Consider the following 27,663-nt stretch of genomic DNA (forward strand, 5'->3'; position numbering starts at 1 on the left):
ATGTGACATGATTTGATTTACTTTTCTACTACTGTGTTGCAAATAGACTGAAGGGGGACAAGAATGAAGGCAGGAAAAGCATTACAGGCTACATAATTTTGAGAGATGATGGTGGCTTAAACCAAGGTGGTGCCAGTGTAGGTAGTGAGAATGGTTTAATTCTGAATATTGTGTTCTGAGGATTTACTCACCATTGTACGGGGGTGGCAGAAAACAAAGTGTCAAAGATTCCTCCAGGAAGGTCGGCCTGAGCAACTGCATGGACTGAGCAGCTACTGATGCTGTTCATATTCATTGTTTAATTTAATTTCAACTACTTCCTTTTCTTTTTTAAAAGATTTAATTTTATTTATTTTTGGCTGCATTGGGTCTTCATTGCTGTGCGCGGGCTTTCTATAGTTGCGGCGAATGGGGGCTACTTTTTGTTGTTGTGCACGGGCTTCTCATTGTGGTGGCTTCTCTTGCTGAGGAGCACGGGCCCTAGCCACGTGGGCTTCAGTAGTTGTGGCTCTTGGGCTCTAGACAGCAGGCTCAGTACCTGTGGCGCACGGGCTTATTTGCTCCATGGCATGTGGGATCTTCCCGGACCAGGGTTCAAACCTGTGTCCCCTGCACTGGCCAGCAGATTTTTTTTTTTTTTATCCACTGCGCCACTAGGGAAGTCCCTTAACTATTTCCTTTATATTTCTTTCCCTACATTTTATTTGGTGTTGCTGTATTATTCTTTTTCAGCTTTCTGAGTTATAAGATTAATTTACCTAATCTGTGTCTTTCCCCATTTTCCCCTGATATTTACATTTATGGTTATAGATATCAGCCTAGTACTGTTTTAGCTACTTTAACTCAAGTTTTGATATTGTATTGGTTTTATTGTTATTTAGTTTTTAATATTATCTAGTCTCCATTGTGATTATTCTTTAACTCATTCATTACTTAAAAGGGAATTTTAAAACCTCCAAATGTATCTTTAAATAACTTTTGTTACTGATTTGTAATTTTATTACATCTTATTTAGATAACGTTGTCTGGAATATATTGATTCTGTGATGCTTGTTGGGCCTTGCTCTGTGACATACTATGCTTATTTAAAAGGACTCTTAATTCTCTGTCTGATGGATGCAAACTTCCCTACATGACCAATAGAGCAAATGTATTCATGTATGTGGTTCAAGTCTCGTGCTCAAGCAGAGTCCTTTCACCTTTTCTTCAAAGAGTTGGGGGAAGGCAGATGAAGTAGTCGTCAGGCATCGTTCTCTCTTGTGTTCCATGGGGGCTCAAGTTGCCACAGGCTGAGGAGCCTGGGGGCCTTCACAGTCACAGTGGGCTTCATCGCTGGGGTGTCCAAGACCTGGCTGCTCAGAAGGGAGATACAAGGGGCCTCAGGGACCAGGTCTGGGGCTTAGGTGCAGAGCTGAGGAAACCGCTGTCAGCACTCTCCAAGGGTGCGGTTCCCACAATCTGCTCACAGTTCCACAGCCCAGCACACCCCAGATCCACTTGCTTGTTGTACATGTGCTCCCCCGTTACCTCTGAAGGCAGATAACCATTCCAGAAACCTGAAATAGCTGTCTTCCTCGTGAAGAGCCCTGCACAAATCAGTCTGCAACCTGGACCTGTCTTCTGATTCCGCAGACAGTTTTGTCCCATGGCAGGAATGTGAGGTAGCTGCTAACAGCACCAGGACTTCGGGGCTGGGGGCCCAGTGCGACAGTGTGTGCCCTGCTGCCCCAGCCGGTCTCTTTCTGTAAGACCAACTGGGTGTCAGGTGCCCCCCCTCTTTATCACAGGCGTGAGGGTGGGCTGTTGGGTATTGAAGATAGGCCAGATTTTTAGCTCCCTGGGAAGCAGGAGTTTCATGCTGTTGTTTCGGTTCAGTATTGTAGAAGTGAACTTTCAGTGAACGTGACCATAAAATATCCCGTTTAAACGTACCTGTTGGAAGGCACTGTAGAATACATACAGCTCATTAAGGGTCCTCTCTACCGTCTGGCTGGGCAGCCATGTGCTGGGTGCTGGAAGGCTCTGGATTGGCTCTGGACTGCTCATAAGGAAAAGAAGTGATGAGGCTGGAGGGGGCAGTTTGAAACCCTCTGGAATGGGGTGCTCAGACCAGAATGAGCCTAGTCCCCAGGGCAACTGCTCATTTCATAGCCCAGAAAACTATTATTTAGGTAGGACTGCTGTAACAAAATGCCTGGGTGGCTTAAACAACAGAAGTTTATCATCTCCCAGTTCTGGAGGCTGGAAGTCTGAGATTAAGGTGGCAGTAGGGTTTGTTCCTTCTGAGGGCTGTGAGTGAAGGAGCCATTCCAGGCCTCTCTCTTTGGCTTGTAGATGGCTGTCTACTCCATGTGTCTTCACATCATCTTTCTTCTCTGTGACCAAATTGCCTCTTCTTATTAGGACACCAGTCATATTGAATAAGGGTCCACCCTAAAGGCTTCATTTCAATGTAATTACCTCTGTAGGGACCCTATCTCCAAATATAGTCACATTCTGAGGTATTAGGGGTTAGGACTTCAACACATGAATTTATGCAGGTGTCGGGGGACTCAGTTTAGCCCATGACAATATCCATTTCACCATGGCCTTTAATCTTCTCTAGCTGAGCAATATTCATATTCTTCTCTGGTATTTTATCTTTATACATGAAAAATATACACAGACTTTGGTTACAGAAGTGATGCCTTTAATAAATGAGTCTGATTATTACACTTGCTGATTTATGATGAATGCCTATAAGCCCTTGTTTCTCTCTTCCTTTCAAGAACACCTTTTTTCCTTTTAAGAACAGATGACCTCACCTTGGATGTTTCTTGGGTTTTTATTTGTTTGTTTGTTTTTTCCTCTAGGAGATGCACCTCCTACCCCACAGACAAAGTGCACTGACTTCCAGAATGCTAATCTTCTCCAAGGCACCAATCTCAAAGCCCACTTTCTCCTCTTCACCCCTTCTGATCCTCTCTGTGGGCAGCTCGTGGAAGAAAGTAGTGACATCCGGAACTTGGGGTTCAATGCCACTCTAGGAACCAAGCTAGTTATCCATGGATTCAGGTGGGAGCCAACCAACCAATAGGATCACCTCAGCTAAGAGCTAGAAAGTGACCATAATGCCATAGGAAGTTAGTGGGGAGCAAAAGGAGAAATGGATTTACTGCCTGTCACAGGTCCCATTGCTCACCTCCTGCTGACTTTGAAGATGTCTCATAGCAGCTTGAACACACATTCTGTTGTTCTTTCTTGTTGGTCACATACGTTACTCCTCTGCTAACTGTAAATATGTGTGACCCTGGACACACTCTCCAACTGTAAATATGTGTGAGCCTGGGCAAGTCACTTTAGGACACGGAGCCTTGGTTTCCATATCTGAATAAAAGGGAAGTTGTAGAGATGGTCTCAGTGATCCTTTCCTCCCTGAAGTGTGGGTTGCATGATTCATCTCAGCCAGTGAGGTCGTAAGCTTTGTGCAATCATTCAGGGGTAACATCGTGGTGTTTTTATCCAGGGTTTTTTTGGGTTTTTTTGAGGTACGTGGGCTTCTCACTGTTGTGGCCTCTCCCATTGCGGAGCACAGCCTCCAGACGCACAGGCTCAGCAGCAATGGTTCACAGTCCCAGCCACTCCACGGCATGTGGGATCTTCCTGGACCGGGGCACGAACCCGTGTCCCCTGCATCAGCAGGCGGACTCTCAACCACTGCACCACCAGGGAAGCCCTTATCCAGGGTTTTATCTCCTCTTCTTCTCTTCTTCCTGGGTTTCATGACCTAAGAAACTTCCACTTCCATCACTCCCAGAGGTTAGCGTTTCTCAGGCGCTACACACTTCTTCAACTTCTTTGAGGCCCTGCAGGCCAAATTTTGTTGTAATGCATAGTCTCTGAGTCCCAATTTAATCACCACCCTTCCTTCCAACATCTTCTCTCCAAAGCCCACTGAGAATGCCGGAAACAGAAAAAAGTTGGTGAGAGGAGAGAGGGAGAGAACGTGGTGAAAGAGTAGCACTATGGAGCAGCTGGAGTTGGGGGCCCTGATGAAGAGGTGGACAGTGGGGCACTGCACAAAGGGTCACCATTTCCTCATCTCTGGGTTCTCTCTGCCTCTCCAGTCCCTCACTCCAGGTCCCAGCCACATCCTCCCTCAGGCATCCCTCCTCTCTCTTGTGCTGAAGTCTCTTCTCCGGCAAATCTTGCATTCAGCCACTACCCAAGGCTGAGTGTGTGCCCTCAACCCAGAGATAGCTAGTGGAGCTGAAGAGCTCAGCAGCCTCACTATGCTGCCCGCTCCCAGATGCCCCAAAGCCACGTTCCCTGGCATACACCCAGTCTGGGCTCCCCTGTCCACGCAAGCAAGCTCTGGGCCGTTGAGAAAACTTCTTCCCCATTCCCAATCTCTTGGGAAAGCTCTCTGAAATTTTTCCTATTCTTCTTTTCCTAGAAAAGTCCTATTATACTCTAAGTTCCAGAAGGATAAGGAATATATCTTATTTTTCTTTATTTCTCACAAAGCACCTAGCATACTGCCTGGCCCATTTGTTGAATGAAGGAAAGAGTGAATGAATGAATGAGTAAATGAAAACATCCTCAAGGAAAGTGCCTATACTATAGAATGAGAATTAAGATTGCAAATCTTAACTCTAATACACAAAGCTATCTTTTCTTTCCCATGAGTAACACAAGCAGGGTCAGTGCAGTGGTTTGTGTGGTCTATGCATTACACAGAGGTACCTGACTGAGGGCCAAGGGCTGAACTCTGACCTGAGCTCTGAGCCCTGGCCTCAGGCTACATCCACCTGGAACAAAGGTACTCTTTTATAATTTACACACAGGCTCCACACGTGCAGTCAGGAGCCCTGCTAACTTTGAGATTATGTCCTCCTTATGCTCAAAATGTTGTAGGATTTAGTGCCCATAGCCCCCACCCCCCCACCCTCCCCACCCCTACACCCCCACCCCCACCCCCCAACCCCCACCCTCCCCACCCCCACCCCCCACCCCCCACCCCTTACTTGTGACTTTCTCTGGGTTTGTTCTATTTATAGAAATGTCATTGTAATTTCCATGACAATGGATGCTGGCTGGGAAGATAATTTTCCTATCTTTTCTTGGCCCCCCCCCCCCCATCTAGGGCTTTAGGAACAAAGCCTTCCTGGATTGACAAATTCATCAGTGCCCTTCTGCAGGCAGCAGATGCTAACGTGATCGCTGTGGACTGGGTTTATGGCTCTACAGGTGTCTACTTCTCAGCCGTGGAAAACGTGGTTAAGCTGGGACTCGAGATCTCCCGTTTCCTCCGTAAACTACTGGTAGGTGTAGAAGAGCTTAGGGTGAGCTCTGGCTGCTTACAGGGGAGCAAGGGGTCAGAAAGAAGGAAGTGACATGTGAGGAGGAGCTTGAGGGGTTAGCAGAGCCGCCCAGTAGTCTGTGGGTCTTCGGTTCAAATCTCAACCTAGCCGCTTACAGTGCTGACCTCGGGCAGGTTTTTGAACCCCTCTGAGCCTCCCGCTTGCTCCTCTGTAAAACATGCCACTGCATGTTACATCAGAGGTGCCAATGGCTGACTCTCCTAGGTCCTCAAGAGGAAATGGCCATGGTCATGCCTCACATACTTTGGACACCAAAGGGAAAGTGAGTGGGTTGTCAAGGTGGGGAGCCCAGGGAGAGGGCAAGTGATTAACAGGGTGAGATTCTGCACTTTTTCCCAAAGCACGTGTGGCTGGTGTGTCATGCCCAAGACCTTCTGCTTCTGATGCCTCAGGGCAAAGTGTTATCCTTGTAAGGCCAGGGGCTGCTGTGACACAAATGTAACTCACTGTAAATACCCTTTCTAGGTGCTGGGTGTGTCAGAGTCCTCAATCCACATCATTGGTGTCAGCCTGGGGGCCCATGTGGGGGGCATGGTAGGACATTTCTACAAAGGCCAGCTGGGACAGATCACAGGTAACATTCTTCCCTGCCCATCCTCTCAGGTTGTGAGAGAGAGAGAGAGAGAGAGATCATGACCTGGAAGAGCCTTTGCTAAGGCAGGCAGAGGGAAGTGTTGGGCCTTTGTTCTTATGATCAAGTCACTGATCACCACTGAAATTTACTTATTGTGGCCCTTTTGGATAAAATGGTATTGTGTTGTTATTGCATGATCTCTAATGTCAGTGTTAGAGGCCATGTATTTCTTTCTGAGCCTCAGTTTCTACAACTGTAAAATGGGTTGTAACAGCTCATATATCCTTGGCCCACTATGGAAATCACCTGTAGACAGTTTTGCTAAATACTTGCAAAGTGCTGAGAACTTTATGCTTCAGGAGCTACCCTCAATCAATAAGGGACCAGAAGCTGTGTGGTAAATACCCTGGCTTCCTGACACTTCATTGAGACAATTCTGAGTCATGTTCTACAGAGTCCTTCAGAGGGACCCCAGTGGGATGAGACCCAAAGAGATAATCTATTCATTAAAATTTTCTTTCGTTCTCTGACTCGTTTCTCCACTCCCTCACTACGCTTTCTGTGATTTTCTCCCAAATAAGCTACTTGCACTTTAAATCCTTGTCTCACAGTCTGCTTTTTGGGAGGAAGAGGAAAAGGGATCCAAGCTAAGGCCTGGGGAGAGTAATATTTACTTTGCTCTGTTGTTGTAAGGACTAGAAAGTGTGGAAGTGCCCAGCACAAGGCCTGGCACATAGTAACTACTCAAAAAATTATAGCCATTGTTATTACTACCTGAGGATTAATAATACTGACATTAATCCTTGCCAAATGGTTGGTGTTAGCAAGCACATTTCAGAGCCAGAGAAACTGGGTCATTGAGAGGTTAGAGACAACAGAGTAGAGCTTCCTGGGAAAGGTGGTCCTGAGCTAGTTCTCTTGCCCTTGGGTCCTTGTTGGGGGACTCTGATCCGAACCGGAAGGGTTGCCCATGTAGGTGTGCAGTGGGTCCATGGGGCTTCCTGTGGCTGACATGTCTGTCCTTGCAGGCCTGGACCCTGCTGGACCGGAGTACACAAGAGCCAGCCTGGAGGAGCGCCTGGACCCTGGGGACGCCCTCTTTGTGGAAGCCATCCACACAGACACGGACAGTGAGCTGGGGTGGGGGAATGAGCACAGGGCAGAGGCCAGGAGTCTGGTATTTATCTGTGTGGTCCTGGGAGGAGACCCTTCCCCTCTAAGCTTCTGTTGCAGTGAGGAGTTTACTAGCATGATCTTGAAAGTCTCTTCCAGCTCTGTCATTCTCTGAAGACTGAGATGAATGATTTTATTTTTAGCCAGCAGCAGAAAGGAGGATTCTCATTTGTGGACCAAAACTGTTTGGTCATGAGTCTCACTCTGATTCAACACTAAGCTTTGTCTGAGGTAGTACTCAGAGGGCACTTCTGCCTGGGAAAGTCTTTCTGCTTTTTCAGGGTGAACATGCCTGGCCCCAGGAAATTGGGGCATTCCACTCCTGGGGCAGGTACTCAGACCTATCAGGACTTCCCTCCTCCCCAGAGGATAAGGCCAGCCCTCAGTCTAGTGAAGAATGAGAATTGCCCCCTCCAGTAATGAGTGGCACAGTCAAGAACCCCCAGCTCTGAATCTATCGTGACCAAATTAAGCTCTTCTGACCAGCGGCCACTCCTCCTCATTTCTACTCGACGTCAAACACCCACAGAGTCTGGTGCCAGGCCCCATGCTCAGTGTGTTGGATACAAGAAGAAATTACATTTGTCTCTGACCAGAAGAGTTTGCAGTTCAACTGAGAGATGGCCATGTCTCATTCCATTTGGCTAGAAGCCTTCTTTTAGCATTCAAGACTCACGGATTCAGGATTCTGGAAGAAACTCATGCAATCATATTATTCAACCCTCTTTGCCACCTCCATTTCACAGATAGGAAACCAAAGCCCATAGCCCTCTGCTTAGCTATTAAGTTAATTAAACATGTCAATTAACAAGGTTAACGCCTTATATTCCTAAATTTGCTAAATAGGTGACTCATTGGTCCCTGATTACCTGTGCTAGGCCTCTCAGTCCCCTTCAAAGTTGGAGCCACTTCCTAATGTGATTTAAAAAAAAAAGGCATTCCATTTGTTCAGTCGGTCTTTATGATCTATGTAGCAGGCACTGAGGATACTACAATGCACAAGGCACCACATAAGATCCCTGCCCACATGGAACTTACAAGCTAGTCGGCAAGCATTCGTTCACTAATTTGTTCAATAAATAAGTATTTGGCACTAACGTGTGCCAGGTACTGTGCTGGTGTTGGGGATACAGCAGGAAAAAAGATGGGTAAAGGCCCTGCCGTGGTGGAGCTTACATACAAGCGAGGAGTCAAGATAATGGCCAAGGAGGTGATATTTGAGGTGAGACTTTTTGGATGAGAATGAGCCAGTACTGGAAAGAACGGGGAGAAGAACACTCTAGGGGGAGAGGACAGCCAAAATGAAAGCCTTGTGGGTGGGGACAGGCAGAAGAGCCACGTGGTTAGAGCGCAGTGAGTGATGTGCTGAGAAAAGGGAGCAGGACCAGGCTGGACATGGCGAGGAGTTTAAATTTTATTCTATGATCAGTGAGGAGAGGGCGGAGATTTGGATTTCCTTAAAAGAATACTCTGGCTGCTGGGCAGAGAATGGACTGCCAGTGGGCAGTAAGGGAAGGCTCACTGGAGGGTGTTTGCAGTGCTGGCCTGGGTGAGGGGCACAATAGTGGCACGGGCGAAGGTGGTGGCAGTAGAGATGGAGAGAAGTAGAAAGACTCAAAATATATTTTGGAGGTAGAGCTGACCCGACAGATGATGGGAGAGGATGAATTCTAGGTCATCACTTAACCCCTGGATAGATGACGTTAAGCAAGTAATACATGCTCAGTTGCTTACAACTGTGATAGATAATATGAACAAGAAAATCAGGGTCTTTGGCAGCTGAATCTGACCAAGTCTGAGGGGTCAGATACAGTCACAATGATGAGATACAGGTTACAGCCTCTCAAACTCTTCTCTTTGTAGCCAGATTATATTTCTGCTCAGTCATGAAAGCACAAAAATATGTGGGAGACTGGAAATGTGGTCCCACACACACATATCTGAACTATCACTTGAAGCAAAATAGAAACTATTCAACAAGGAAATTTACCGAACTTATTATAACATTTACTGATTCATAAAAACTTATATTAAGGGATATTTTTCTTGATTTTATTAGGCAAATATGAGTATCTTCTTATAAATGTATTCTTAGCTTCCTTTCAGCACGGCAAAACCTGTTTAGAAAACCATCTGAGGGCTAGTTCTGTAGTCTCCCAGCACTTAGGAATGAAGTGGGCACCCATTCAGCACAGAGAGGGGGTGGGCCCCCAAGGTCAGACCTCAGGCTCTGCTGCCGGTGGACCCTGCTATGGGACCTGGAAAATAGGCCCCTGCAGTAAGAGGGTAACGGGGTTCTGCCTCCTTGCAGATTTGGGTATTCGGATTCCTGTTGGACATGTGGACTACTACGTCAACGGAGGCCAAGACCAACCCGGCTGTCCCACCTCCATTTCTGCAGGTCAGAAAGCCAGAGAGAGTTGATGTATGGCTGCCCCAGAGACTGGAATTTACCAACAGGCTTCATGTTGAGTCAGCCAGTATGGGCCATAGGGGGTCTTCCTTACAGTATCCTTTGCTGTGTCCCATCAAGCTTACTCAGCACTTATTAAATGGATGTCTTTGGAGCCCAGGTATTCTAGGGGAGGAGTGCCTGAAATTAAAAGCCTGCTCCATATTTAGGCTCCCTCCCCACTTCTTAGGCCCTGCTGTGATCCAACGTCACTCAAGCCAATAACTTCTCTTCTTCCTGGGCCCCACTTTGTGGCAGAGTCCACAGTAGCTACATCCTCTGCAGAGCCTCGCTGTGGCAGAAACAGATTGATGTGCCCAAAGCTAGCTAGCTGAAGGATCAATTCAGTGCATGACCATTTCCCCAAACTAACTAAATTTAAGTTCTCTAAAATTGCTTTCAAGAGAATCTTCTTGAATACATTCAGTGACTATGCATTTCTCCTCTTCTAAATTTATTCTTCTGGAATGTTCTTTTTGGATATATTAATTGAATATATTCTTAGCATAATTTTAAATTTATCAAAAGCTAAGCGTTGGGGCTTCCCTGGTGGCACAGTGGTTGAGAGTCCGCCTGCCGATGCAGGGAACGTGGGTTCCTGCCCCGGTCCGGGAAGATCCCACATGCCGTGGAGCGGCTGGGTCCGTGAGCCATGGCCACTGAGTCTGCGCGTCCGGAGCCTGTGCTCCGCTATGGGAGAGGCCACAGCAGTGAGAGGCCCGCGTACCGCAAAAAAAAAAAAAAAAAAAAAAAAAGCAGCTAAGCGTTAAGGATTGTGTAGTCTTCTTATATTCTTATGAATATAGCCAACCTATCAACATTTCATATGGGAATTTTATTTTGATTTTTGATTACTATGTTTTTAACCTTTTCCTGCTTTACCAAAATTTTAACATTTTAAGGATTCTTTTGACCACTGTGTTGAGTAACCACTAATCCAAACTTACCAACTTTACTGATTTTCCAAAACATGTTTCTTTTAACAGTTCATAAAATTTTTCAGCAATTCCGATCAGATGGGATGGTTTGATTTTAATGGCTTTTGAAAATTTCTTTGGCATTTTAATTGGCCACTTTTTTTTCTTCATAACACAATCTGAGAAGGGAAGACACAATCTGTGTCTCCCAGCTCCCTGTTGTAGCTAGAAGGAGGTTGGCCATAGACAGTGTTCCAACTCTGGGGGAAAGGAAAGTCAGCAAGCAGCTCAGACTTGGTTCTGGTCCCAGAGAGGGGGTCCCAAGGTGAAAGAAGAGTCTGAAGACCCTAAACCCTGGAGTTATGGCTCATTACAGACCTCTTAGCCCCAGCAAATTCATTCAGTGTGAATTATTACAAATTTTAAAATAGTCAACAAAAGGGGGAAAGTGGGGGTGGGTGGTGGTGGTGGTGGTGTGATGAACTGGGAGATTGGGATTGACATATATACACTAATATGTATAAAATAGATAACTAATAAAAACCTGCTGTATAAAAATAAAATAAAATAAAATTCAATAAAATAAAATAAAATAGTCAACAACAACAATAACCAGAAAACCAAGTGTCTGTTATATTGGGACATTTGGCAAATTCAGTGTATCAGTCACTTGGTGAGGTGAACCTCAACACACTGGCTTTCTTTTTTTTTCCTTAGGTTGGTTCCAATTTTTATTATTGTTGTTAATAATAATACAATGAATGTGCTTACACACCAACCCTTCCCCTTTCTTTTTTTTTTAACATCTTTATTGGAGTATAATTGCTTTAAAATGTTGTGTTAGTTTCTGCTATATAACAAAGTGAATCACCTATATGTATACATATATCCCCATATCCCCTCCTTCTTACGTCTAACTCCCACACTCCCTATCCCACCCCTCTAGGTGGTCACAAAGCACCGAACTGATCTCCCTGTGCAATGTAGCTTCTTCCCACTAGCTATCTATTTTACATTTGGTAGTGTATATATGTCCATGCCACTCTCTTCACTTCGTCCAGGCTTACCCTTTCCCCTCCCTGTGTCCTTAAGTCCATTCTCTACATCTGCGTCTTTATTCCTGTCCTGCCCTAGGTTCATTAGAAGCTATTTTTTTTTTTTAGAGTCCATATATATATGTTAGCATACGATATTTGTTTTTCTCTTTCTGACTTACTTCACTCTGTATGACAGACTCCAGGTCCATCCACCTCACTACAAATAACTCAATTTTTGTTTCTTTTAATGGCTGAGTAATATTCCATTGTATATATGTGCCACATCTTCTTTATCCATTCATCTGTCGATGGACAAGTAGGTTGCTTCCATGTCCTGGCTATTGTAAATAGAGCTGCAATGAACATTGTGGTACACGACTCTTTCTGAATTATGGTTTTCTCAGGGTATATGCCCAGTAGTGGATTGCTGGGTCATACGGTAGTTCTACTTTTAGTTTTTTAAGGAACCTCCATACTGTTCTCCACAGTGGCTGTATCAATTTACATTCCCACCAGAAGTGCAAGAGGGTTCCCTTTTCTCCACACCCTCTCCAGCATTTATTGTTTGTAGATTTTTTGATGATGGCCAGTCTGACCAGTGTGAGGTGATACCTCATTGTAGTTTTGATTTGCATTTCTCTAATGATTAATGGTGTTGAGCATCCTTTCATGTGTTTGTTGGCAATCTGTATATCTACTTTGGAGAAATATCTACTTAGGTCTTCTACCCATTTTTGGATTGGGTTGTTTGTTTTTTTGATATTGAGCTGCATGAGCTGCTTGTATATTTGGGAGATTAATCCTTTGTCAGTCGCTTTGTTTGCAAATATTTTCTCCCATTCTGAGGGTTATCTTTTTGTCTTGTTTATGGTTTCCTTTGCTGTGCAAAAGCTTTTGTTTCATTAGGCCCCATTTGTTTATATTTCCATTTCTCTAGGAGATGGGTCAAAAAGGAGCTTGCTGTGATTTTTGTCATAGAGTGTTCTGCCTATGTTTTCCCCAAAGTGTTTTATAGTGTCTGCCCTTATATTTAGGTCTTTAATCCATTTTGAGTTTATTTTTGTGTATGGTGTTTGGGAGTGTTCTAATTTCATTCTTTTACATGTAGCTGTCCAGTTTTCCCAGCATCACTTATTGAAGAGGCTGTCTTTTCTCCATTGTATACTCTTGCCTCCTTTATCAAAAACAAGGTGACCATATGTGTGTGGGTTTATCTCTGGGCTTTCTATCCTGTACCATTGATCTATATTTCTGTTATTGTACCACTACCATACTGTCTTGATTACTGTAGCTTTGTAGTATAGTCCGAAGTCAGGGAGCCTGATTCCTCCAGCTCCATTTTTCTTTCTCAAGATTGCTTTGGCTATTTGGGGTCTTTTGTGTTTCCATACAAATTGTGAATTTTTTTGTTCTAGTTCTGTGTAAAATGCCATTGATAGTTTGATAGGGATTGCTTTGAATCTGTAGATTGCTTTGGGAAGTATAGTCATTTACACAATGTTGATTCTTCCAATCCAAGAACATGGTATATCTCCCATCTGTTTGTATCGTCTTTAATTTCTTTCATCAGTGTCTTATAGTTTTCTGCATACAGGTCTTTTGTCTCCTTAGTTAGGTTTATTCCTAGGTATTTTATTCTTTTTGTTGCAGTGGTAAATGGGAGTGTTTCCTTAATTTCTCTTTCAGATTTTTCATCATTAGTGTAGGAATGCAAGAGATTTCTGTGCATTAATTTTGTATCCTGCTATTTTACCAAATTCATTGATTAGCTCTAGTAGTTTTCTGATAGCATCTTTAGGGCTCTCTATGTATAGTATCATGTCATCTACAAATAGTGACAGTTTTATTTCTTCTTTTCCAATATGGATTCCTTTTATTTCTTGTTCTTCTCTTATTGCTATGGCTAAAACTTCCAAAATTATGTTGAATAAGAGTGGTAAGAGTGGGCAAACTTGTCTTGTTCCTGATCTTAGAGGAAATGGTTTCAGTTTTTCACCATTGAGAACGATGTTGGCTGTGGGTTTGTCATATATGGCCTTTATTATGTTGAGGTAAGCTCCCTCTGTGCCTACTTTCTGGAGAGTTTTTATCATAAATGGGTGTTGAATTTTGTGGAAAGCTTTTTCTGCATCTATTGAGATTATTGTAGGTTTTTATCCTTCAATTTGTTAATATCATGTATCACATTGGTTGATTTGCATATACTGAAGAATCCTTGCATTCCTGGGATAAATCCCACTTAATCATGGTGTATGATCCTTTTAATGTGCCGTTAGATTCTGTTTGCAAGTATTTCGTTGAGGATTTTTGCATCTATGTTCATCAGTCATATTGGTCTGTAGTTTTTTTTTGTGACATCTTTGTCTGGTTTGGGTATAAGGGTGATGGTGGCCTTGTAGAATGAGCTTTGGAGTGTTCCTCCCTCTGCTATATTTTGGGAGAGTTTGAGAAGGATAGGTCTTAGTTCTTTGCTAAATGTTTGATAGAATTCACCTGTGAAGCTATCCAGTCCTGGGCTTTTGTTTGTTGGAAGATTTTTTATCACAGTTTCAATTTCAGTGCTTGTGATTGGTCTGTTTATATTTTCTATTTCTTCCTCGTTCAGTCTTGGAAGGTTGTGATTTTCTAAGAATTTGTCCATTTCTTCCAGGTTGTCCATTTTATTGGCATAGTGTTGCGTGTAGTAATCCCTCATGATTCTTTGTATTTCTGCAGTGTCAGTTGTTACCTCTCCTATTTCATTTCTAATTCTGTTGATTTGAGTCTTGACCCTGTTTTTCTTGATGAGCCTGGCTAATGGCTTATCAATTTTGTTTATCTTCTCAAAGAACCAGCTTTTAGTTTTATTGATCTTTGCCATTGTTTCCTTCATTTCTTTTTCATTTATTTCTGATCTGATCTTTATGATTTCTTTCCTTCTGCTAACTTTGGGGTTTTTTTGTTATTCTTTCTCTAATTGCTTTAGGTGTAAGGTTAGGATGTTAATTTGAGATTTTTCTTGTTTCCTGAGGTAGGATTGTCCCATATTAGGTCCCATATTAGGTAAGTTTTCAACTATAATCTCTTCATATATTTTCTCAGACCTTTTTTTTTTTGTCTTCTTCTGGGACCCCTATAATTCAAATGTTGGCACATTTAATGTTGTCCCAGAGGTCTCTGAGACTGTCCTCAATTCTTTTCATTCTTTTTTCTTTATTCTGCTTTATGGTAGTTATTTCCACTATTTTATCTTCCAGGTCCCTTATCCATTCTTCTGCCTCAGTTATTCTGCTATTGATTCCTTCTAGGGAATTTTAAATTTCATTTATTGTGTTGTTCATTATTGTTTGTTTGCTCTTTAGTTCTTGTTCCTTGTTAAATGTTTCTTGTATTTTCTGCATTCTATTTCCAAGATTTTGGATCATCTGTACTATCATTACTCTGAATTCTTTTTCAGGTAGACTGCCTGTTTCCTCTTCATTTGTTTGGTCTGGAGGGTTTTTACCTTGCTCCTTCATCTGCTGCATATACCTGTTTTCTCATTTTGTTTAACTTACTGTGTTTGGGGTCTCCTTTTTGCAGGCTGCAGGTACATAGTTCCTGTTGTTTTTGGTGTCTATGGTCAGTGGGTGAGGTTGGTCCAGTGGCTTGTGTAGGCTTCCTGGTAGAGGGGACTGGTGCCTGTGTTCTGGTGAGTGGGGCTGGATCTTGTCTTTCTGGTGGGCAAGGCTGTGTACGGTGGTGTGTTTTGGGGTGTCTGTGAACTTAGTATGATTTTAGGCAGCCTCTCTGCTAATGGGTTGGGTTTTGTTCCTGTCTTGCTAGTTGTTTGGCATGGGGCGTCCAGCACTGGAGCTTGCTGGATGCCCTATGCCATGCCCAGCTCTGTTGGGTGGAACTGGGTCTTAGCATTGAGATGGAGATTTCTTGGAGAGTTCTCACCGATTGATATTACGTGGGGTCAGGAGGTCTCTGGTGGTCCAGTGTCCTGAACTCAGCTCTCCCGCCTCAGAGACTCAGGCCTGACACCAGGCCAGAGAACCAAGACCCTGTCAGCCACACACCTCAGAAGAAAAGGGAGAAAAAAAGAAAGAAAGAAATAATAATAAAATAAAAATATATATTTTTAAAAAGTAATAATAAAATAATAATAAAAACAAGAGAGCAACGAAACCAATAAACAAATCCACCAATGATAACAGGTGCTAAAATCTATACTAAGATAAATATAAAAATCAGAAACAAATCAGTCACAGACAGCAAACCCCAAGTCTACAGTTGCTCCCAAAGTCCACCGCCTCAATTTTTTGTTGATTCGTTGTCTATTCAGGTATTCCACAGATGTAGGGAACCTCAAGTTGATTGTGGGGATTTAATCTTCTGCTGCTGAGGCTGCATTTCTGTTTCCCTTTCTGTTTGCACAGCTCCTGGGGTTCAGCTTTGGTTTTGGCCCCGCATGTAGGTTGCCCTCAGGCATCTGTTCCCTGCCCAGACAGGAGGGGATGAAGCAGCGGCTGATTAGGGGGCTCTGGCTGTCTCATGCTGTGGGGAGGGAGGGGTACAGTAGTTATAATTGGAATGCAGGGTGAGCCTGTAGCAGCAGAGGCCAGTGTGACATTGCAACAGCCTGAGGTGCACCATGTGTTCTCCCGGGAAACTTGTCCCTGGATCACGGGACCCTGGCAGTGGCGGGCTGCACAGGCTCCCGGGAGGGGAGGTGTGGATAGTGACGTGTGCTCGCACACAGGCTTTTTGGTGGCTGCAGCAGCAACCTTAGCATCTCATGCCCGTCTCTGGGGTCTGTGCTGATAGCTGAGGCTCGCGCCCGTCTCTGGAGCTCGTTTAGGCGGTGGTCTGAATTCCCTCTCCTCGTGCACCCCGAAACAATGGTCTCTTGCCTCTTAGGCAGTTCCAGACTTCTTCCTGGACTCCCTCCTGGCTAGCTGTGGTGCACTAGCCCCTTCAGGCTGTGTTCACACAGCCAACCCCAGTCCTCTCCCTGGGATCTGACCTAAGCCTGAGCCTCAGCTCCCAGCCCTGACCCGTCCCGGCGGGTGAGCAGACAAGCCTCTCGGGTTGGTGAGTGCTGGTCAGCACCGATCCTCTGTGCAGGAATCTCTCCACTCTTCCCTCTGCACCCCTGTGACTGTGCTCTCCTCTGTGGCTCCAAAGCTTCCCCTCCCACCACCCTCCGTCTCCTCCAGTGAAGGGGCTTCCTAGTGTGTGGAAACCTTTCCTCCTTCACAGATCCATTCCCAAGGGGCAGGTCCTATCCCTATTCTTTTGTCTCTGTTTTTTCTTTTTTCTTTTGCCCTACCCAGGTACGTGGGGAGTTTCTTGCCTTTTGGGAGGTCTGAGGTCTTCTGCCAGCATTCAGTAGGTGTTCTACAGGAGTTGTTCCACATGTAGATGTATTTTTGATGTATTTGTGGGGAGGAAGTTGATCTCTGTGTCTTACTCTACCATCTTGAAGGTCTAACGCATTGGCTTTCATTGATGGACTGTGAACTGCGGGGGACTCCCTTGATTGTCTTGTTGCTGGGTTGTGTATAATGAGGTTGTAAAAAATTGGTTGTGTGGGTGATGCTGAAGAAGGTAAACATGTGCAGACAGATATCCGTTTTGAGAGGGAGGGTTGGGATCACCAGCTCTCTGTATGTTCCCATTTTCTGAAAGAGAGTTTTTATGATCGTGGAAGAATGGGTGTGTATGTAAACAATTTTCTTGGTAAATTAACTAAGTTACCCAGGAAAGTTAAAAAGAAAAGTGAGAGTGTAGTAACCGTGTTCATTAATATTTTTAAAATGTGGCTCCAGGGACATCCCATGTATTTATAGCCTGTTGGAGTATAAAATTCAATAAAATTACAGTAAGTAGCATGGAGGGAGTTTCCATTTGTCTTGAACTGAAACCTTCGTTGTGTTCTTTTTGCCCTGTTCAGGCTACAGTTATCTGATCTGTGATCACATGAGGGCTGTGCACATCTACATCAGTGCCCTGGAGAATTCCTGTCCATTGATGGCCTTTCCTTGTACCAGCTACAAGGTCTTCCTTGCTGGACACTGTCTGGATTGTTTCAACCCTTTTCTGCTTTCCTGTCCAAGGATCGGTAAACGCTACCCCTTTGGCTTCCTTTGACAGTTTGGGGAAAGTTCAAATCTTGTCACCTCTTTAAGTCCTGATCTCCTATGGTCAAGAGGTCTACCCAAGCAGGGTAAAGAAAACTTAAGCAATGAGTCGTTCAGCCTGTCCTCACCTGGAAGGTGGTGTTTAGCTCTCTGCGTCCCACCCCTCACCCTCTATACCGCTGCCTGATGCCATACTGGCTCTGCACACAACCCTCACACACACACACAGGCACTGGCAGGTAAGTCCAGCCTCAGGATGCTCTCCAGAAGCACTGGTATAGTCCAGATTGTCTGTACCCACTCTCAGACCCGATGCTCACCATAGGTCTTCCTCGCTAGGCCAGCCATTCTCCAATTCCTGATAGGCTGTAAATCCCCAAGGCTGGCACACTGTGCCCACCTTAGAGGTGTGAGACCACATGCCGGCTGGAGGGGTTCCTAACTGCCGAGTGGCCTGGGCACACTCGTAGATGATCCAGGCCAGTCTGGAGAGAAGGGCTCAGGAGGGCTGAGGCTCCAGCCTCAACTCACCCTGTGCAGATCATGGCTGTGAAAATCCTGGGGTCATCCAGTGCGGAGGGTTCCAGGAAAACGCCTGGGTAGTGTAAATGGGTCTTCCCCCTCCCTCACTCTCCCACTTCCCACTCCTGGCTGCCACTCAGAACCGCAGCAGCCTGCCATTGCTTATAGAAATGAAATTAATATCAGCTTGACAAAATGTTAAAGCAGGGGTGGTTTCCCATAATAAAGCGAATCAATATTACTTCCTACTCATCGGGCATATGTCACTGTTTCCCACAGATGTGATGGACCAGACAGTTTAACAACCACTTCACACTGCCCCGCCTCATCTCTCGCTAGCCTTTCCCTTTTTTCCAAACACCACAGGGATGCTAACTACTTATACCGCCAAGAGTATTTCATGTTTCCTCACCCTGTGTCCCTTTGCCCAGACTGTACTTTCTGCCTGGAATGCCCTTCTCTGACTTGTCAACCACTATTCTTCAGCTCAAGCACCTCCCTGTGCTCCAGTGCACAGGACACAAATGCCACTAAAACCACTGTCATATAGTTTGTTTTGCAAGTTGAAGACATCATTTCAAATTTCTTATAAATACTCCCTGGGAATGGGCCAGACAATCTGCAGAATGTATTTGTTGTCTACCTGTATGTTTATTCCCATCTGGATGGGGTCGCTTGTATCCCAGGACTCACCGCAGGGCACGGCGCATCATGAGTATACAGTGGAGTTGTCTGTGGAATAAATGGGTGCATGAATTAATCGATACATGGCTGGGTGCCGTGGAGCCCTGAAATGGCCTCCTCAGGGCTCTGCTGTCTTTGCTTCTCTATCTCTAGGACTGGTGGAACAAGGTGGTGTTAAGATAGAGCCACTTCCCAAGGAAGTGAAAGTCTACCTCCTGACCACTTCCACGGCTCCATATTGCGGTGAGTGCGGGCAAATGAGCTGCTCAGCTCTGCCAGTGTGCTGTCCAGCTGAGTCCAGGGCTCTGTCTTGGGCTGTGTCCAGCCCAGCATGGTAGCTGAAGTGGGAGGTGAAGACCTGGGGCAAAAATGTCATGGGAAGGGAAAGGTGGGGGACAGCAGCTACTGGTCTTAGATAGAACCAAAACTTTTCAGAGCTAGCCCAAACCACTGCTCTGTGGATGAAAACTTGGCGGCATCTTACCTTACTGTCGGTACACTGGTCCTCATTCCTCCCCGCCCCACCATGGAAACCTGCCTTCCATTGTAGGTTCTCTCTGGAGTGGTATTTGGGAGTACCTTTTGGATTTCTCCTTCCTGCATGCATTTCCCCCTCCTTATTGCCCATCCTATGTGTCTCCCACTCTGGCAGCCCTCCTAGGTCGGGGTCCATGAGGAATACTGAACCTTCATATACATATTCCAGCTGTTTACTATGGCTCCTAACCACTGCATTTCATTGAAGCTAAGATGCCAGCGATTGTGAGAGATGTTTAATGTGAGAGAAATGGGCGTCTTAGAATCTATGACATTACAGGCTGAACCATCCTCCTTCCCTATGCTATTCGCATCTTAACTAGGTTGACTATACTTCCTGATTTTGTTATCCTGTTATCCTGGTTCATTGTGTGTTCAGAATAGAAGTATGCTGGTTTGGAGGGGACATTATATGATCACCCTAATTCTAAATGATTTTCTGATCAGCTGGTGTCTGGTTGGTTGGTGGAGGGGTCTTTGTGGCTATACCTTCCTGGTACTAGAGGGCCTGGTGAAGTGTGAGACAGAGCTCGAAGCTCAGGCTCTGTGGTCACCCAGACCTGGATCTGAATCTCGGCTTCTCCATTTACCAGCTGTGTCATCAGGAACAAGTTTTTTTTAACCTTTCTGAACCTCTATAGACTTACGTGGAAAATGGGAAAAATAACAGTACCTATTTCAAAGAATCAATTGTGAGGATAAAATAAAATACATAGTACACAATCACCAGCACAGTGACTGGAACTCAGTAAGTAATAACTCCCTTCCCTCTGTCAATGGGAGAATTTGGGAGATGAGGTGGGGGTGTTTCTAACTTCATGCCAGAGAGAATACGTGGCTACTTCTTAGGAATAAAGTGGGTTACAAGAGTCACCTGTGGGCTTTCCACATGTATCAGCTCATCTGAGAACCCAACCCCGAGCGGTGATGTGCCCAAGGCTACGTGGGTGGGTGAAGAGGTCAGCATTCAACTCCAGGTCTTCTGACTCCAAAACCTTTACCTTTTCCAGGTCATCATCTGCCTCCATACTTGTGTCTCTGCCCTCTCTTCCAAGAACCTGCTCTTTTCAGCTGTATTTCTCAGTTAGGTCAGCCTGAGGGAGGACTTTGTCCGGGTCGGAGGCAGGGCTGCTGGAACCAGACACCCCGTTTCTACTTCCAGCTCCAGGGCAGCTTCGCGACAGCTCCTCTCTGTCCGCACAGCCAGGGAGCCTGAGGAACACTTGGAAGTTAAAGGCATTTTTAGGTCCCTGCTAAGGGTGATTCACCAGGCCATACATTTTCTGACTATTTCATTTTTGTTGTGAGACTCCCTCCCCATTCCCCCAGAAGTATGGCTGTGTCTGTTCAAAAACCTCAGCGGACCTGCCTCTTCTGAGCCTTCCATTCTGAGCATCAGAGCTGGACCCATCCTCTCCTGGGGGTGGGAGGTACGGGGCACCCACCGGGTCCCACCTGGCAGCTCCCGCTCTCACCCACTCCCAAGCCATCATGGCACTGAGCTCCCATCGCCCAGCACTCCTGGCCTGCAGTCACCCTTGGACTCTGCCAGGCAGGCACCAGAATGGACAGAGAATCTTCTCCCCAAAATCATTTTTCTCACAATATTACTTTTCTCTTGTAGAGCAATGTTTCACCCGAAATGTTTTCTCCCCATCACCTCATTTAATCCTCATCATGTTCTGTGAGGTGATGTTGGGGGTTATTGATTATAGATGAAGGAACTGAGGCACAGAGAGGTTCAGTGACTTAGGCAAGGCGATACAACTAGTAAGCAGCAGGCCTGGCCTTGGACCCAGTTCCCCTGGCAAACCATCCAGGGCTCATGTGCTGTTTCCCATGTCATGTCCCCAAGCAGGTCGGATTTCACTACCAGCCCCCACCCACCCAACGTTAGCAGACCTGGCCCTCCTAGGGCTTTCAGGGTAATCAGAGAAGAGAGAAGCAGAACCTCAGGAAACTTTCTTAATCAGTGATACATGCTGATAAAGGAAGAAGCGATATAATATATCAAACTCAGCCCAGAGAATTAAATTCCTAAAGCTATGTAAGTTAGCCGTTTTTCCACATTGCAAATATCCACTCCAGTTCAGCCCTTGCCCATCAACATAACAATCTGTATCCATAATAAACAACTGAGAAAGAGAGACAGAAGGGACGTGGCATCTGACGTTTCGCTCTGTGGAGCGGGGAGCACGTAGCGCTCTCTTGTCTTCTTGTGGGTTCTTGGCAGTGAGTCCTGTTACTAACCCCATGAGCCCCGATGGACCACATCACTCCTCCAACTTAGAGCTGACTCTCCTTAAATTCACTTAGTCCCTCCTCCCAATGTTCACCCATAAAACATGACAAACGAAAAAGTACAGGTAGGGCAGAGCTCTAGCTATGTCCCAACCACCAAAGGAGTCTGTGAAAATGTTCGGAGACCGAAGTCACTGCATGGTGCCACCAGATGGGCTTACCCCTTAGTGAGGAAAGGATGGGGTGCTGGGGAAGCTGTAACCCTTCTTAACCTCTCTTGCCAAAGGGGCAGCAGGTCTGGGGATATCACCGTGAACCAGGCTGCTCAGCCAGTCTGTGTCGACAATACCGGCTTTGAGAGCCTCAGTGTCTGTGCTGCCCAAGCAGGTGGAGATGCCACAGAGGCACCCAGCCACCACAGGGAGGGCAGTAGTCATCTCCTGCACACATGGTGGTTCCCTGACACAGGGGGTATGCTAAGGGGGGGAGGGGGGTTGCTCTATTTTATGAGTTAATTATTTAGTATAAGATAGACCTTTTTTGGTTCTTTCAAAATCACACCATCAGGATAATGTCATTCGTTGGTAACAAAGAGTGACACAGTGCCAAAGAGTGGCACATTCTAGGATTACAAGTAATAATAAAAACTATCATGTATTGAATGATTCCTAGGCACAGGCACTGTCTAAGGACTTTATATGCATTAACTCATTTAATTCTCATTCAGACCTGTGGGGTATGTAATTTATTATCCCAATTTACACTAGAGGAAGCTGAGAACCTACGACAACAGGTAATCTGCTCCAGGTCACACAGCTGCTAAGAGCGAGAGCGAGATTTCCTGACTGGCCTGCTGCTCTCTGGGACATTTTGTGCATTGCACCCACTGACCTCTGGCCCAGTTATCTGCTCTGCTTTGGTTTCCTAGTGCATCACAGCCTTGTGGAGTTTTACTTGCTGAAGCTGAGAAACCAGGACACCTGCATCACGGTCACCTTCCTTAGCAGCAGTGTCACCTCCTCGGTCACAATCACCATGTACGTAAGTGTCCCACATGGCTGGCTTCTCTCCTTCCATTTACATACATGCACATACATGCCAGGACAGGCACTGTGTGATCACTGATGGGTGTGTGGAGCCAGCTGAGCTGGGGAGGGGGGGTGAGGGTGGCACCTGCCACAGATGGACCCACAGACACAGGCTGGGCAACTGTTCCAGGTTCAGGATCAGTACTGGGTCCAAGTATAGTGTATTCAGACAATAGCAGACAAGCAGGCAGAGAGCAGTAATGGAACGTCCCAACAGGTGGGGAGAGTTTGGGGATTGGGTCCCTGTTAGGAAACAGGAATCCAGGCAGGGGGCATTAGGGATGTCAGCAAGTAGGAAGGCCTCAGCCATTGGCCCAGGGAGGGCTGGCCAGAGCCTGGGAAGCACCTACTCCTGGGCGGAGGGATGGGAGGAGAGGGGAGCAGTACTAGATGGGTTTCTAGAACAGACTCTCAGGCAGAGGGTCAGTTAGCAAATGAGTGCAAGGTGAGGGCCAGCAGGGTTGATGCTGAGTGGTGCCAGTCCCTGGAACTGGGGCTGATTTCCTTTCTTTGTTGGGTCACACTTGGGCCTCGCAGCTGGTGAGACCAGGCTTGAGGTAAGCAGGCAGAGAGCCTCAACTGCAGGGAGCTGCAAGCCTGGCAGGGGACAGGAACTCAGCAGCAGTGGTACATGTTTCTTTAAAAAGTCATTGGGGGCTTCCCTGGTGGCGCAGTGGTTGAGAGTCCGCCTGCCGATGCAGGGGGCGAGGGTTCCTGCCCCGGTCCGGGAAGATCCCACATGCCGCGGAGCGGCTAGGCCCGTGAGCCATGGCCGCTGAGCCTGCGCATCCGGAGCCTGTGCTCCGCAAAGGGAGAGGCCACAGCAGTTAAGAGGCCCATGTACTGCAAACAAACAAAAAAAAGTCATTGGTTAGTTACTCACAAGCCAGCAGGAGACAGACTAATCAGATAAATCACTGTCTCAGTCAGGGCTCAGCCTGGAAACCGGAGCCCAAGCCAGGCAGTCCCATAGAAGGAAATTAACACAAAGAGCTAATTACAAAAGTGTGGGGAGAACTGAAAACCCAAAAGGATGGGGAGGCAATGCAGAGATCAGCAAAAGGAGTCACTCCACCCCAGAGCTCGAGGGACAAAGCCAGGTGGTGTTGGTAGAACAAGGAATGGGATGGGGGGTGCAGGGTGGGAATGATTGGCAGGAGTTGGAAGCAGGGAGGAAATGCAGCTCCTCCAAATCACTGCCTGAAGCAGCGTCCCGCCTGTGCCGGGGAGCCTGAGAAGTGTGGTTTGCAGGGGGATGGATGGAGCACAAACAGGGACGTGACCAGTGCCCATACACAGAAATGCACAATTGTCAGCAGTGGCAGGGGCTACGAGAGCAAATAAGATAGAGCCTGACCAAGTGTGAGGAAACAATGTTTGAGTTGAGATCTGAAGGATTTGGAGGATCCTTCCCCCCAGACCAGGGGTTAGTGAGATATGACATGGGGAGCAGACAGCAGTGGGACCAGGCATGGGGAGAGGAGGCTGGAGGGGCAAGTCAGGGTCAGACCATGCCACGCCTGGAAGGACAGGGTAGGAATTTTGGGTTTTATCCTGAGAGCAGTTTGGAGAGCTGCTGGGAATTTTAAACAAGAGAGTGATGGGATCAGATGTGGGTTTGGAAACATTTCTCAGGCTGCAGTGATGGCTATTAACTGTGCTGTCAGGAAAAGGCAAGTTTCTGCTGGGAGGAGCTCACGTCTGGGCTCCCAGACACTCTCCCACCAGGCAGTGTTCCAACTCACCCAAGCCGCACAGCACAGGACAGCAGGCAGTCAGGACACCCACACAGATCTTGGGGTGCCCACGTGAGCCTTGCAGATTATAGCTGAGTAATTTTCATTAGATCAGTTCAAGGTCACGTTACTTCTGCAAGGGTGTTTTTATCACCTTTCCAGCCCACTGGTAGATGAGCCGACACTGGCAGGAATCATGACAATGACACACAACTCTGGCTGCTTGTTAGAACCACCTGGAGAGCTTTAAAGAATACTGACAGCAAGCCCCACTCCAGACCAGTAGCAGTAGAATCTCCAGGTATGGCTTCAACCACTGCACTGTTAGAAGCTCCCTGAGTGATCGGAAAGGACATCCACGGATTCCTTCTTTTTTCTCCCCAAAGAGATTTGCATTACTGTTTTGAAGAAGGCTATCAGAACATGACTATCTTCAATTCCTTGGTTCTTGTTTCCTCTTGCAGAACAGAAATTTAAAAGAAGGGAGGGGGTTTATGTGTGGTCTTTCCCCTACTTTCTATAACTTTGTGAAACCCCAAGATTTCCTTCCAATTAGAAAATTTACCCGGGCCAAGTCCCCAGGCCACTCACTCACAGTGTCCTTTGTAGCCCTTCTAGTTTGCAAGCTCTCCATCCAAGCAGACTCTTAAAGTGAATAATCTTCTTATTTTTTCCTCTGAAATACTTCAAAACACTTTTGAAATCTAAAAAAAAAAAAGAAAACGGGACAGCTTTTAAACAAAGTTTTACCGAATCTTCCTCAAAAGGACAAAACAAACTATATGACTAATCCTGGGTTAGGAAGTACACAAAGAAGACATTTCATCAGCATGAAGAGGCCAGAAAGGAAAGGGAAACCATGCTCACTTTAGACAACACCCAGTGCCGCCACGGAGGGGAAAGCAGCGCCTTCCGGGCTCTCCCTCTTTCTCACAGTCCCTCTTTCTGAGCCCAGAGGGGAGTGGAACAGGCCAGAGCAGGGCACAGGGGGGCGGGGGATGGGGGGCTGGCTGGGGCTTAGACCTAGGGCTGTGTGAGTCCAAAGCCACAGCTGGGAGGAGACCACACCTGGACTCCACCGCAGCTCTGTCTGGCTTCAAGGCCCGTTGTTTGTTTGTTCATTTGTTTCCATCTACACTTTCATACTCAGTCTAAAATAGAGTAGTCCTCACACAAACTTCTTGGAACTGAACATCCTAGAAGAGGCCTCTACTTCCAGGTAGATGGACCTGAGACTGAAGATATTCACTAATCAGAATTCAGATCTTCACTAACCTGAATTCAGTTCTTCACTAACTAGGACCCTTTCCCAGATGTGAAAATCCAAGGGCTACTATTTCACTGCAGGGTCCACTTATTCACTTTCAAAAAGCAACACCTATTTTCTGCATCACATTCAAAGCTGTGAGGGTGTGGGCCGAGGGGCTGGTGAGGGTGATGCAGAGGACCGTGGAGCCCACCTTCCAGGAACTAACTGACCGGGCTACCCGCAGAGCCCCTAGGAGCCAAGGGGAGGCAAAGGCCAAACGTGTGCGGCAGTAAGTTACTTTGCCTTTCCCTTACAGACCTAGACAGCAACGCCACGGGAAAGGAATCATAGCTCACCCCAGCCCTCAGTGCCAGATAAACCAGGTGAAACTCAAGTTTCAGCCTTCCAACCGAGTTTGGAAAAAAGACCGGACTATCGTTATCGGGATGTTCTGCACTGCTCCTTTGCCCGTCCATGACAAGTAAGCCCCGTATCCACCCCGCCCCAGACACACCCACAAGGATCAATCCTGACCTTAGATGTGACACTTGTTGAGGTGCAATCTCATCACGGGTATGAGCTTCCTTGATGCAGAGGTGACAGAAGACCCAGGGTTTTCCTGAACCTCCTGCAGGGCCATCTTGGGTTGGGATGCTAAGAAGACAAAGAGGTTGGACTTTAATTCCCCATCCCCACTTTAATATAAGAAACTCCATTTTATCTGAAATATATATATTAAATATGTATAGATAATTATAACATACAATATATATAAAATATATATTTTATATATACATATATGTTTTATTACCTGCTATACTTAGTTTCTCTGTAAGATATTATTGGAACAAACATTGCTTATTGCATATTTCCTCTTCTTTAGTCTCCACTGGTCACAGTCATGGGTGTGGATCCAGAATCCCTGTCCCCTTTACCCCACCTCTAGTAGGCATTTAGAGTATTAGCCTTACCACACCTGGCCCTCGGAGGACAGGAGTGGGCTCCTGGTAATCCAAGAGTAATCATCCCATAGACGATTGTAGAATTCTTTCACCTGACATCACGGAAACACAGGCGCACGCAACTCTGAGCCCTCTCTCCCGACCAATCAGGAACCTGCCCTGAGGACACACCCTCTTGTTGCTCTTCTCTTGCAGTAGAAGGACCGTCTGCTTACCTGAGCCAGTGAACTTACAAGCAAGTGAGACTGTTTCTCATGACCTGAAAATAACCTGTATATAGTTATACAAGGGCAGGATACATCTCCCTGGATTGGGGGTGGCGGTTCAACTTATTCTAAGCCATTACTACTAAGAAAGAACACAAAAGTCTTGGTTATTTTCCGCATAATTAGCTACCTTAGAGAGGAGAGAGAGCTCATTTTACAGAGCTTTATCTCCATTGTGAATTTAAAGAAGCTTACAGAGATACCATTTCAACTTTCCTATTCATACTTAACTGCAATTGCCCCATATCCTTGGACATCTGTACCTAGGATTCAACAGAAACATATACAGGAAAAAGGCTCTTTTTTTTTTTTCAAATAAAACTCCATGGAATATCTGAATCGTTTGTTTTATTGGTATGGAATTCTGTTATGTACAGAAAAGGTGATTTACAGTCTGTGGGATTGGAGAAAACAGTAGATGCTGAATTCTCTATATTAAAATAGCAATTGTGGGACTTTCCTGGTGGACCAGGGGTTAAGAATCTGCCTTCCAATGCAGGGGACGTGGGTTCGATCCCTCATTAGGGAACTAAGATCCCACATGCCGCAGGGCAACTAAGCCCCGCGCACCGCAACTAAGAGCCAAGGCAGCCAAACAAATAAATAAATGTTTTTTAAAAAACAGCAATTGGAAAGAAGTGCTTGGTATAAGAGAGGGGGTGGAGGGTGGGGAGGAAGATGGTACCACTCACCATCCCTTACCATTGCCTTCTCTGGGTAACTGGAAGGTTTGGGGGATCAGAGAGATCTTTTGG

At 46.0% G+C, this 27,663-nt stretch overlaps 1 protein-coding gene across 2 annotated transcripts in view; it reads left to right on the forward strand.

Moving 5' to 3' along the window:
* Nucleotides 1–27,395, forward strand: part of PLA1A (phospholipase A1 member A) — a 32,418-nt gene extending 5,023 nt beyond the window's left edge. Inside the window, exons 2-11 of one of the 2 annotated variants that reach the window (XM_082840137.1) lie at nt 2,853–3,054; nt 5,126–5,303; nt 5,829–5,937; nt 6,966–7,067; nt 9,422–9,511; nt 17,437–17,604; nt 18,983–19,072; nt 22,536–22,644; nt 25,997–26,161; nt 26,838–27,394. In XM_082840137.1, coding sequence (XP_082696263.1) covers nt 2,853–3,054; nt 5,126–5,303; nt 5,829–5,937; nt 6,966–7,067; nt 9,422–9,511; nt 17,437–17,604; nt 18,983–19,072; nt 22,536–22,644; nt 25,997–26,161; nt 26,838–26,922 — 1,298 coding nt within the window. In that variant the 3' untranslated portion in view covers nt 26,923–27,394. Of the gene's footprint in view, nt 1–2,852; nt 3,055–5,125; nt 5,304–5,828; nt 5,938–6,965; nt 7,068–9,421; nt 9,512–17,436; nt 17,605–18,982; nt 19,073–22,535; nt 22,645–25,996; nt 26,162–26,837 lie in introns of both variants that reach the window. The other variant, XM_082840138.1, reaches the window with a different exon arrangement.
* Nucleotides 27,396–27,663: the final 268 nt, after the last annotated feature.

This window comes from Leucopleurus acutus (genome assembly GCF_964270905.1).
Source record: "Leucopleurus acutus genome assembly, chromosome: 5".
NCBI lineage: Eukaryota > Metazoa > Chordata > Mammalia > Artiodactyla > Delphinidae > Leucopleurus > Leucopleurus acutus.